This window comes from Lissotriton vulgaris, chromosome 4_1 (genome assembly GCF_964263255.1).
Source record: "Lissotriton vulgaris chromosome 4_1, aLisVul1.2, whole genome shotgun sequence".
NCBI lineage: Eukaryota > Metazoa > Chordata > Amphibia > Caudata > Salamandridae > Lissotriton > Lissotriton vulgaris.
Window position 1 is genome coordinate 921,458,974 of NC_141691.1, and position 13,276 is coordinate 921,472,249.

General features: G+C 41.9%; 1 protein-coding gene across 1 annotated transcript in view; it reads left to right on the forward strand.

Moving 5' to 3' along the window:
- Positions 1-13,276, forward strand: part of SYCP2L (synaptonemal complex protein 2 like) — a 1,791,741-nt gene that overhangs the window by 1,681,447 nt on the left and 97,018 nt on the right. The window contains exon 38 of the mRNA XM_086966882.1: positions 10,989-11,061. Coding sequence (XP_086823008.1) covers positions 10,989-11,061 — 73 coding nt within the window. The remainder of the gene's footprint in view (positions 1-10,988; positions 11,062-13,276) is intronic.

A 13,276-nucleotide genomic window follows, 5' to 3' on the forward strand; every position in this document is an offset into this window, starting at 1 on the left:
CCGAGTGAGTGGGTAATTTTACCCACTGTGTCAGCTGGGCCAAACTGAAGGTTTCTAGCAAGCTGAGCGCATCAGATGACTCCTTCATGTCAACATGAATATTGAAGTCGCCCAGAAGCAGAAACCTAGAGAACCTCACGTCTGGGGTACAATCACCTCTTCTGGTGCTTTAAGAAAAAAGCCACAAGGGCCTGGGGGGCGGTAGATCAGAGTGCTGCGTAGGATAAAATGAGGCGTAAGGACAAAGGAGAAGTGAAGAAATTCACTAGAAGACTCGCTAGTAAAAGACCACGAGTCTCTAAAAACCACCGCCACCCATCCACCTCTCCCCACGGCACGGCCGGTTCTTATAATTCTGTAGCCCCGCGGAATAGCAAATTCAACCACATGGGCGCTAGAGCTGTTAAACCATGTCTCTGTGATGAATAAGATGTCAAGATTGCCATCCGATAGCAGCTCAAATATGTCCGCAGCATGTTTCACCATGGAGCGGGCATTAATTAGTGAGGCCGAAACCGTGTCTTGGATATTAATTCTCGGAGCTGATGTAGGTGGGGTTGGGGGAAAAGTAAAGTTGAATTTACAGAGAGAGCAGATTTTATGAACGCAGTCAGAGACCGCCCATGGTTGTATCCCTTTACATACATTATGGTTAAGAGCCAAAAGCTCACTCTGAATATACCTCAGTGGACCACCCACTGACACAGAGGGAAAAAGGGTAGCCTGGCCGGCACTAGGCGCGCCCGAGGCGCAGACGGGCAGACCTTTGGCTTACCTTCGGCGCGCCAGCAAGGCCCACAGCGCGCGACCGCTGCGCGCTCGAAAGGGCATGTTCAATTTATGGATGCACGTCCCTCCCCCAGCTAGAAAGCTGCCACTGGTCTAGCAGGGGTCCGAGACTACACCCAAGATGGCCGCCCACCCTCCACTCAAACGGCACAACAGCCGCGGTGGAACGGGGCAGGCAGGCACACCAGATGAGAGTACAACTAAACAGGTAAGCTTATAGCCCACAAAGATAAGAATTTAGCAAAGTAAATTTTAAAATATAAGTGGAAGCTCCTCTGCACTTTCAAGACAGATTTGTGCAGAGAATGGTAAAATACAGTACAGTTTAAAAATCAGAGATATCTCCTGAGTGCATCAAAACGGGTCCGTATGGGAGCTGCCACCACCCACACAAGCCGCCATGCTTCTTCTGTGGCCCTTCGTCAACATGCCTGGCTACGGGATAGTGTGTTCCCGGAGTATGGTGGGGAACGGCTGGTGGACCTTCCCTTTGATGGCACTCTTATGTTCCATTCCCCTGCGGACTCTGCCATTCAGAGGTTTATTGCGGGGCTTCGTCGTCCTCCTCCTACTCCTTTTCCCACCTCCCCCTCAGTGACCTGTAAGTCAGTCTGGTTTTTGGAGGTGTTCTTCCATTGTTTTTCTGGGGCCTGGTAGAGGGTGGCTCCGGTTGTGTGTTTGATGTACCCTTATGTCCTTTTGTTAGGGCTTTGATGCTGTTGGTCCGGCCCCTTTTTTGATTGTGGTTTTGGCTGTTGGTATCCTCTGTAGGCCCGGACATTAGACCTTCTGTGTATTCTTTATTGGCTGATTGGCAAGCCATCTGCTGTTCCTCCGTAGGTCTTTCTGTTTGTCCTCTGCTGCGGAAACTTTTTACCTAAGAGGGTTCCAATGTTCTTGGGATGTGACATGCCCTATGTGGGGTAGTGGTAGCTATTATATAGCTCTATCGTGTGCTGGGGAGGTGTGGTCGTCCTTTGGGCCTCTGCTCTCCATGGTGTCGTGGTATATCTCAGGTGCAATCCTCTTGTTGGGTTTGGTACGGCTTGCGTTGCGCCGCGGTATGTCCTCCTGGATTGCTGTGTTGCTAGTCTGGCCTGCCTCCCACCTCTTACTCTGTTTCTCTACCTAGTGTCATCTTAAGAATGTTTGTGGTCCAGAGCAAGACCTATTTAAATTATTTTTATTTGATCTAGTTTCTGAAATGTAACTTATAATTCAGTATAGTTTGGATTATACTGTGTTGAATTGGCAAGGAATTGCTTAATAAATGTCAATGCTGTTCCTATCAGGGGCCCCCAACATAGGTCTTGCCCAGGGCCTTCAAAATCCTTAAGATGTCACTGACCAGTCCCAGACTAGCTACATGTACCAGTCTGATCACTCTAACAATCTGCACTGGCAGCCCAGCATGTTAAATGGAACAAAAGATAAAGAAGGGAGCCACTGCCTTGTTCTTTTTAGGAAATGGAGGGTTATTCTAGTACAGACTGTCACCATTTGCTCAATTGAAAATCTGTGGTTGAACTGAAGGTTGCATTAGTCTTTCCCATATCTCACCACTCAATCTTCTTTGGCCTAAAGATTTGTGTGTCTCCCTTGATTATCTGTGTCAATTTCAATTTCAATAAGCTTTATACGATTTCATCAGTAAAAACCATAAAAGCAGAATCCATATATAAAATACAATCACTGTTCGCAGGCTTAAAACATCATATACAAATTGTTTAGGTATATAACAATCTTTAAAAAAACATTAAAAGCCTTCAGCAACAATCACTACTGCTAAAAGATGTCATTAAACACAATCATATTTACATAGCCGGAAAATCACAGTTTGATGGCCTTTCTGCATCTAATCACCTTCTTTAAAAACATTGCCATAGACTGAATAGTGTACTCATCCGCTAGCAGCTGAAGGAATAAAAAAAGCTGGAAGACATTGATTAAGAACTTTAGGGAACGGGTCGTCATCTCGCCCCAACCAGTCGCAGAGCTGAATTATGCCAACTTGGCAACGAAATATTCATTCACTTTAATCCAGCTTCGTCATTTTAACTCCTTAACCATGGCGGTTTTTCCGCCGCGGTGCGGGCGTTCTGAATAGTGGGCGGGGCACTGACGGCAGCACTAGGGAGGTAGTGCTGCTGTTGGCCGACGGAAGCACGCAAGGGGTTAAACCCATTACTTTTTCCACAACTTTTTTTCAACTTTTGTGAGACCATACGCGGTGTGCAAATGCCATTCTCCAAAGTTCTAGTGTTCAAACTGTGTCCCTCCGGACCTCTTGAAAGAACATGACAGAAGCAAAGATCATCTTTGGCAGCGTTTATTTGATAAAATCCCTTCATCAGGGATCACTATAAATAATGATAAAACAGTCACAAATTATTATATTGACCTTAGTTTAACATCCCTAATAAAAGTTAAGCTTTCCAAAGTTCAACATTGCATTATGCCCCAGACGTTTTCCCAATGCGCCCCTTATGTCAACAATACAACAGTTCTCCCACTGTTTATATAGCATACCAATTTCTCAGCTAAATCATTCTCCTGACTTCATCCCTCTTTCCCTATTATTCTCATACAATTCTCACCACTCTCTACTGGCTAACAGTACATGTGTAGTACATTCCCTTATTAACTCCCCACGACCCCTTTCCCTCCATTACAAGGGTCCTTAAAATCGGTAAAATCCAGACCTTTCTTTGATTTTCATAAAATTTACGAAAGAGCACTATGTGAATTGTTGTCTGATGTGACATACCATTGCATGGGCATTTACAAAGTGTGACTCACCGGTCGTTAATTACAGGAAAGCTTGTTAGGCGATGAAAAATGCAGAACCTAAAACGAATCTATCCTGCATCCCTTCCATAAGTTGTAAGTAAGGCTGTATGTTATAGGTAGTCAATATCAGTTGGTTAACTGTGTCATGCGCACTGGTCCACTCCGTTTAAGTTTATTTACAATAGCCGGTGCAGGTTGCACACCTAAATATTTTTAAAGCAGTCACTGAGTGTGTGTGTGTGTGTGTTTACATATGTATATCTGTGTGTATGTGTGTGTATGTATTATATATAGGACTATTTCCTACAGGACTTAGTAAAAGGATTACCAACCTATGTAAGAGACACGGGTGACTTTATTGCCAAAGTCAGGGACATTCCGTGGAGCGACGATCTTTTGTTGGTCACACTCGACATTGAGTCGCTCTACACTAGTATTGTGCACACAACAGGCCTGACCGCATTAGAACATTTCCTTGGGAAGCGACCTGTTGAATGTTACATGCACAACAAAATGATTCTGGAACTCACTGGTTGGTGTTTAAACAACAATTTCTTTTTATTTGGTAGCAACATCTACATACAAAAGCAAGGTGTTGCGATGGGGGCCTGTTTCTCCCCCAGCTACGCGTGCTTGCACGTGGGCTGGTGGGAGGAACAGGTCCTCCTGCGCACCCATGGCACCATGTATCACAAACATGTCATACAGTGGATAAGATTTATAGATGATGTCTTTATTCTCTGGAGGGGGAATTTGGAAAGTGTCAATCATTTCCTTGACTGCATTAATAACAACCAAGAGAATCTGAGATTCACTTCAAATGTCAGTTCCCATGAAGCTGAATTCTTAGATGTTAAACTGTATATTAAAGATGGCCGTCTTGTCACCAAAGTACACAGAAAGAAAACTGCTGGCAACAACATTCTACATGCCAGCAGTTCACATCCAAAGCACACCATTGATAATATTCCATTTGGGGAGCTACTCAGGATAAAACGAATTTGTAGCAGTGAGTCTGATCTACTTGTCTGTACAAATGAAGCATTAGATAGATTTAGATGCAGGGGATATAAAGAGGCAGTCTTAAAAACTGCCATCCAGAAAACCAATGCTAGATCCAGAGAATCTTTGTTTATTAACAACGAATCAAACGTACCAACTGATTCAAGGGAGGATCCAACTCCCAGACTCATTACCGGGTACAGTAAACAGGCCAGACAAATTAAGTCCATCATGAAACAACGCTGGCCTGTCTTAAAAACAGATTTGGTTCTGGCCCCCAGGCTTCCAGACAACCCTGTGGTGACTTATCGGAGGGGACCCTCCTTTAAAACTCAAATCACTCACGAATTCCCTGAGTTAGCCAAACAAGATGACTGGTTGAAATCCCGGCCGGGATTTAAACGTTGCTCAACTTGCAGAGCATGTAAATTTGGTAAAAATACTTCTCAGTATTTGACACCGTTCAGTCCTATTGCCAAAAACATCAAAGGCATTTTCAATTGTAAAACGGATTTTGCTGTCTACATTCTGACATGCACCTGTGGCCTCAGATATGTGGGCAGCACCAAGCTACAGGTGCATGCCAGAATACTCCAGCATTTGCGTGCCATCGTGAATAACGATGGCACATATCCCGTTGCCAGACATTTTAAAGCGATACATAACAACGACTTGCAGTGCTTGGAGTATTATGTTATTGCTTCTGTCCCCAAACCTAGACGGGGTGGCGATAGGGAAAAAATGCTTAGAAGACTGGAGTCACAATTTATCATCGAGTTAGACAGCAAATTTCCCAATGGATTGAACACAACGGAAGATTTATATGTTTTCTTATAACCAGTCTTTGTTTAACATTCCATTTATGGGACAATTTTGTTTGCTTTATCTGCCTTATCCTTCTCAAAATTTCAGTATGAATTTTATTACACATATTGTAGTTTATCCCTTTTCTTTATTACCACAAGCACAATGATTTTTTCTTAGTTGGGTACTGAATTCACATTATTTTCCTATTGGAATTTTGGAACATAGACATTAAGACCAATGCTTTATTCTGTTTCCTTGGTTTTTGTATGAACAGTGATTTATACAAGGGTGGTTGCAACTTGTTGCCTTATTTAAGTTTACACAAATGAAGATATTCAAACAACTTTGCTCCATTGCTTTGAGCACAATTTTGGTGCATTTATGCAGTCAATTGAACTATTGTAATAGACCACAACATAAACAACATCGTGTTCATATGTCAAAACATCAGGTTTTATGAATTGGAAAACCTAGATGATTTTAAAGCATTTATAAGTATTTATATTTATTTATATGCTATATTTGCGCAGATTAGGTGGCGTTAATTGCACATATGCATTTGCACTTTTTCTACGCGCATTGCACTTTTCAGTGACATATGGACAGTGGTTACACTATATTGTCTTTTTGCAATCGTATATACAAGCGCATTTATGCGGGTATCATGCGCCACCACAAATGGGCGTTATCAATATTTGTTTGATATTGAATTCTAAAAATAACGACGAAAATTTTACAATTTTATAAAAATGTTAATGTCAGTGTAAACTTTGGCAACAAAATGTAAATAATGCATTAATACCTCCTTTTATTCACCTGTATATATACATATATCAAATGATGGTTTGGAAAACAGACTAGCTATGTCTAATATATGTAGTATGTTCTCAGTTTTAATGCTTCTAATCACATGGTGTTGCAAAAAGAAAAAAATGGTAATTGTAATTTGTGCAATGGACCCTTTAAAAGGGATGTTCTTTTACTTGCCTGACGATCTGTGACCAAGGGCGGACGCCCGAAACGCGTCAGATTTGATGAACTTGCCTTTCCATTAAATATTGCCAAATGAAGATTGGGACTCGCGTGGTTTTTCTGCTCAGCTGCCTTGCCGGTGGTTTGTGATGAAAAATTGCTTTTGTTTTATATATATATATATATATATATATATATATATATATATATATATATAATATATATATATAATATATATATAATTTTTTTTTTTACTGCTCCAAAAACCACCAGCCTGCTGCACACTCGAGCGGGTGCTCTTCGAGGCGGGGGTGTGCCCGCCGAAAAAATCACTGCTACCACATTTCTTCACGTTCTTATGCGAACAAGAAACAGCACTCTCAGGGGGGGTTATCAAAGCCAACAGTTCTTTATTTGGCGAACCAGAACGGACAAGACGCGTTTCAGCGCTTAGCCTTTGTCAATTGCGAATGCGAACGCGCCGCCATTCCTTTTAAACCACATTACTTCAATCACAGTATGTATGGCATGAACATAAAGAAAGGACAACAAAAATAGCAAATATATCGCCATCTTTGAATGTGCAATTCCAACATGAAAAGAAAAAACATACATTTCATCAATCATGATAGTTTGTGGTGGGGTAGAGAAAGTGAATACTATTCCCTAGTCGCAGTATTTACAATATTTACAATACTCTGTTAAAGCCCTGGATGGGCTAAACCCCTGTACAATTCATTAACGCCCACGGATGGGCTAAACCATTTAAAAATCATACTGTGTAAGAAAAACAATGTATTTTTCAACGTTTCAGTTCATCAAGCATATGTTTAGAAAATAAGAACAAATGTTACTAAACGACATCTTACAACCAAACAGTCTCTCTCAATTTTAGAATATTAATATCCCAAATGGACTGCTAGTTCCTCATGTGTATTGAGCCCCAACGGACTCTTACTCTGTATATCTATAATATAGCGTGACTCTAACCGCCGTAGTTTCTGTAGACGGTCTCCTCCTCGTGGAAGGGGTGGAACACTATCCAGACAAAAATAGGCCAACAGGTCCCTGTTGTGCCCATGTAATTTGTTAAAATGTCTGGCCACGGGATAAGATTCATCGGTATTATTGATAGCACGCATGTGCTCCAATATCCGTAGTTTGACAGGATTGATGGTACTACCGATGTATCTTAAACCGCAGGGACATACCAAACAATAAATTGCATAAGGTGTCGTGCATGTCAAAAACTTGGTTATTTTCTTAGGGAATTTGAGACCTGGAATAACATATGTTAGGGTCCTTTTGCTGATTTTGCAGGCCTTACATCGACCACATGGAAAAAATCTGTTTAAAGGTATTTTACTCAAGATATTGGATTTAACCATGTGGTGACTGTGTACTAAGTCATCTTTCAAGGCTCTGGCTTTACGATAGGTTACTAACGGATTAGATGGTAAATCTTCTCTAATAGTGTTATCCGTAAGTAAGATGTTCCAATTCTTTTTAAATATCTTCCTCACTTGTTCCGAATTTTCGGAATAGGCTGTTATCAGTCTGAAGGTTCCCTGATCTTTAACCTCAGTCTCTTTGGGTTTTAGCAACTCGGATCTAGGTCGTTTGTTTACTTTATTTAGAGCTTGTATAAGCACTCCATCATTGTATCCACGGACTACAATCTAAGCAGAGTTTCGCAGATTCCTGAAATTCCCTTTCTGTTGTGTTGTTCCTTTTTAACCTGAAAAGCTCTCCGTAGGGGATACTTTTGATTAATTTTTTCGGATGAATACTAGTGGCGTGTAATGTACAATTACCGGCCGTGGTTTTCCGAAATATTTTGGTATGTAATTGTCCTTCTTCCACATATATAGTGAGATCTAGGTAGTTGACACTAAACTCACTGATTTCACCACTGAATTTTAAATTTACATTGTTGTCATTCAGTACATCAACATACGTAGTCGCTTCTGCTATAGACCCTTCAAAGATAACGAAAAGATCGTCAATATAACGATGCCACGCTTTGATCTTCTGATTCCATATTGCATTGCTGCTATTCCAGGCTATCTGTTCCTCCGACCAGCCAACGCAAAGATTAGCGAAGCTGGGGTAGGAACAGGAACCCATAGCCACACCTGACATTAGTCTATACAGCTGTCCATTAAAGACAAATATATTGTTATTGAGGCTGAAAGTTAAGAATTCTAAGAGCATCTTATTGTGTTCAAAGTATTCGATTTCTCTAATTTGTAGAAAACTCTGTATAGCCCTCAGCCCGTCAGTGTGTGCAATACTCGTGTATAAACTACTACAGTCTATCCCTAGCGCCGGGAAACCCACTGTGGGTAGCTGCGCGCGGTATAAGCTTAAATAAATAAAATAAATAAAATAAACTAGTGATATCCATCACCATCATACAATATCCTGTTTGCCAGACAAAGTCACCCATCAAATTCAAAAAATGTGTGGTGTCCTTGAGATAGGATTTTAAAGCAATTACAAATGGAAATAAAAAAGAGTCAATGTACCTAGAAAGATGTTCGGTGAGCCCCCCCCGGGAAGCCACGATGGGACGTCCTGGAGGATTGAGATTATCTTTATGCACCTTTGGGAGGTGATAAAAAGTCGGAGTGATGGGATTTAAACAACGTAGGAATAGAAATTTGTCACTGTTCAACATGTCTTTATCATACCATTTGGCAATTATATCATGGAAATCTCTGATGCTGTTTTGATAGTCGGAATTAGTGATTTTAAGATAGCAGGTAGTATCACTTAGTTGTTGATGGGCCTCCATTTCATATTGTATTTTTGTCATAAGTACAATATTACCCCCCTTGTCAGAAGGTTTGCATACAAGGGAAGAGTCATCACAAAGTTTATTGAAGGCCAATTGTTGTTGTTTGTTGAAATTTGTGGTATTGTTATTCCGATACTGGATATCATGTCTTAATCTGACCAGATCTTTAATCACTGCTTCAGAAAAAGTATCGATCGCATCAGTCATAGTTGGAGGCATGAAAACAGATGCTGGTTTGAAAGAGCTGGTACCTCCTTTTAGTTGGAGATCCATGGCGGAAACCATTGGTGTATTCGTTATATCGGAACATTCTCCTTCCATAATCTCAGTTCGCAGTTCCTCCATGCTAATTATACCACTGAGATCTTTACACAATAGGCCTTCAGTTGTTTCTTGTCAAGCTTTCCTGATAGGTTTCGCCGGAACTGGTCTTAGTTTGAGGAATTTGTGCAGTTTTAATTTTTTCACAAATTTAAACAGGTCTATTTGAGTTTAACATCCCTAATAAAAGTTAAGCTTTCCAAAGTTCAACATTGCATTATGCCCCAGACGTTTTCCCAATGCGCCCCTTATGTCAACAATACAACAGTTCTCCCACTGTTTATATGGCATACCAATTTCTCAGCTAAATCATTCTCCTGACTGCATCCCTCTTTCCCTATTATTCTCATACAATTCTCACCACTCTCTACTGGCTAACAGTACACGCGTAGTACATTCCCCTATTAACTCCCCACGACCCCTTTCCCTCCATTACAAGGGTCCTTAAAATCGGTAAAATCCAGACCTTTCTTTGAGTTTCATAAAATTTACGAAAGAGCACTACGTGAATTGTTGTCTGATGTGACATACCATTGCATGGGCATTTACAAAGCGTGACTCACCGGTCGTTAATTACAGGAAAGCTTGTTAGGCGATGAAAAATGCCGAACCTAAAACGAATCTATCCTGCATCCCTTCCATAAGTTGTAAATAAGGCTGTATGTTATAGGTAGTCAATGTCAGTTGGTTAACTGTGTCATGCGCACTGGTCCACTCCGTTTAAGTTTATTTACAATGGCCGGTGCAAGCTGCACACCTAAATATTTTTAAAGCAATCACTGAGTGTGTGTGTGTTTACATATGTATATCTGTGTGTGTATGTGTGTGTGTGTGTGTACATATATATATATATATGTGTGGGTGTGTTTGTATGTACACACAAATATATAGACACATTTGCAAGGCTATGCATACACCGGGAAAGGCCAGACATAGATGTAAGATTGAATGCTTTGTCTGCTTTTATGACTGGCCTATCCTGGTTTTCGCTTTTCAAAATCTGGTCACTCTAAGTCCGAGCCAAGAATAGTTTCTTGTAATCACAATATTTAATAACTAAATAATGGCATCAGCTGATATTGCTTCTGCCTGGACGCTGCATGAGTGTTTTTCTGGGTAGTATGTCCTAATGAGATTATAAAATAAATTATATTATATTCAATAATGAGTGTTGGTTTAAAAATAAATCCATCTCTTTCTGCAGTAACAGAGAGTGATCGCTGTAGAATTGCAAGGTTGACAACTGACTAAATATTCGTCAGTGAAACTATGCTTAGGTTAACCTTTTCGCATTTGAATTATTTTTTGTGAATAATGGTTTTACTGTTGATGTAGTAACTGTGAGAGGCAATGAAAATATTAGAACTGTGACCACGCCCGTTATTTTGTTCAGGGTGTACTGTATTCTCATGTCCGCCACACATTAATTTATAATAATTATACTGTTAATGCTGTTGCTTACATTGTAAGGATACAGCATGGTAAATTGTTTCGGTTCCACTTCTAGGTTACAATCGGTTGATACCAGGCTAGAGGACACCACCACGATCTTTACTGAGGTGCTGCAACAAACTTCTAACGTAAGTACATTCCTTTTAAGAAGAACTCAACATTGTACCAAGTAAAGGCATTACCTTCTTATAATTATAAGACTGTTCCTTAGTTTAACTGCCTCAAACTAGTGTTTTGTATCGTTTTAATCCAATTACCATTACATTGTGTGGAGCATCTTTAACTGGTTAGGTCTGTGGTTTTTCACGTTTACTCCAGTTTCAAAATGCACCTAAGCATCATTGAATCTCTACACTGGCGCTTAACCCCTTAAGTGCTGCCTCGGTGCATTGGCCAACGGCAGCACTACCTCCCCAGTGCTGCGCACGACCATTGGACGTCCATTCAGGACTAGTTCCAATGGACAGCGCAGCACTGGGGAGGAATGTTTAATAGCATCTATGAGGTTAATAACGGGACCGGAAACTACTTCTCAGGGCAAGTATATGCAGAGCTTCGTGCATTTACTGGTTCGTGCATCAGGCATTTACGGAAATGTGCGCACATTCCCCATTAATCTGATATGGCTCCCATCTTTTGAGATTCATTGGATTGTATTCTTAAGTAGTCCAGTTCATCGTTCTGTGTCAGTGGTTGGATGAGTGTTTTCATTTGGTGATGTAAAGTGCGCTACCTATGGGCCAATCTCCTCCAAATTTCACCGGCCCTTTGCAGGAGTGCTAATAACCACTGGAAATAGCCGGACCGCATGTTAATTTCCTCTGTGTACCTGGTCGCTTGTAATGGAAGGCATCCATGGATTTGAGGCCGGAGGTTTAAAAGTTTATAAAGATGATGAATTCTAGTTTATCGTTAACTGTTTAAGTGAAGGTCAAGATTCGAATATAGGTATTTTTCCCGCAGTCTTTTTTCCTGCATGGAATCACAACGCGGGGCATCTGTGCGCTATACAAATCCGGATAACATAACATAATATAACAACGAACGCGTTGTGATTCCGCATAACATTACTCCGGAACAACGACTTACGGGGGGGGGGGGCACTGGATGTTGGAATAGTATAAGTTACAATTCCAACTCCAGTCTGTGCGGACACATGGGAAGGCGTTGGATTTTAAATCTTGCGGAGTAATGGTATGCGGAATCACAATGCGGTCGTTGTAACAACCGGGTTGTGATTCCATGCGGGATAAAAGTTTCATCCTAAACGTTGTTCACCCAAGATTCAAGCAAACACTGAGCAGTTTTCAGACCATTCCTGCAAATAAAGGAGGATGGAAAGAACCTCATGTATTGTAAGAGAGAGAAACATGAGACCGCTCAGTTATCAGTTTTTAGGTCTCGCCATGCGACGCAGCACAAAGCACTGCTCGCTATCGGCGAGATCTATTGTTGCCGACTTGAAGTCGGAAGAGGGACAGGACCTGTGCACGTGTACCCCAAGACATGAGATGTGCTCGTGTACAGCTTGTGGCGTTATTACAACTCCTGCTGGCAGCATACTCGTTCACATCTCCTGTCTATGCTCGCCGCACTTACGTGAACAAGTGTGGCCAGCGTGTAATTAAATCGACAATCCCCAGCTGTCCTTGCACCCCCTCTAGTGTCAGCCAGCCATGTGCCATCTGCCAACTCCCACCATATTCCTCCATGACTCCACACTTCGTTTCCTTCCCCCGCCAGGACTTGGGCATTGCTTTAGTATATTTCAGACCCTGACGCCCTCTCCATACAGCTACTCTCTCCCCGCATTCCTTACAGTCGTTCAGCCATGCTTCAGCGCGATGCCCTGCAGCAAGTCCCCAGAGCTCACAGGGTGCTAGGTGTACCTCTCGGCCCAGGCGGCCACCTTCACGCTGGCTGTGCTGCCGTAGGAGCGTGCCAGGCTCAAGGTCAGTTCAGCCTCCAATTCAGACTCGGAGCCTCAGCGCAGATAGATGGCGTGTCTTCTCCGGCGATCCTCAGCTTGCACTGGGACAGGCGATGTGCACGCTCACGGCGTCTCGTGTGCTCCCACCGCACTTTCAGTTTTGAGCACTGAGACAATGCCCCCGCTGCACTCCTGACGGCTCCGTGGGCTGACTATTTTACAGTACCAGAAGGGAAGGGCTGCGAAAAGAGGCACCAGCGGATCCATACGTAGATGTACATTTTCCGAGCAGTGTTAAGGTTTGATCCCTGTGTTTTCTTTTGTTAACTTTACTCTAAGCACCCTTTATGTTGCTGTCCTGTTCCTGCCACCCTCCTATGTCCATGTTCCGTTTCTATTAGGGTTTGATACTT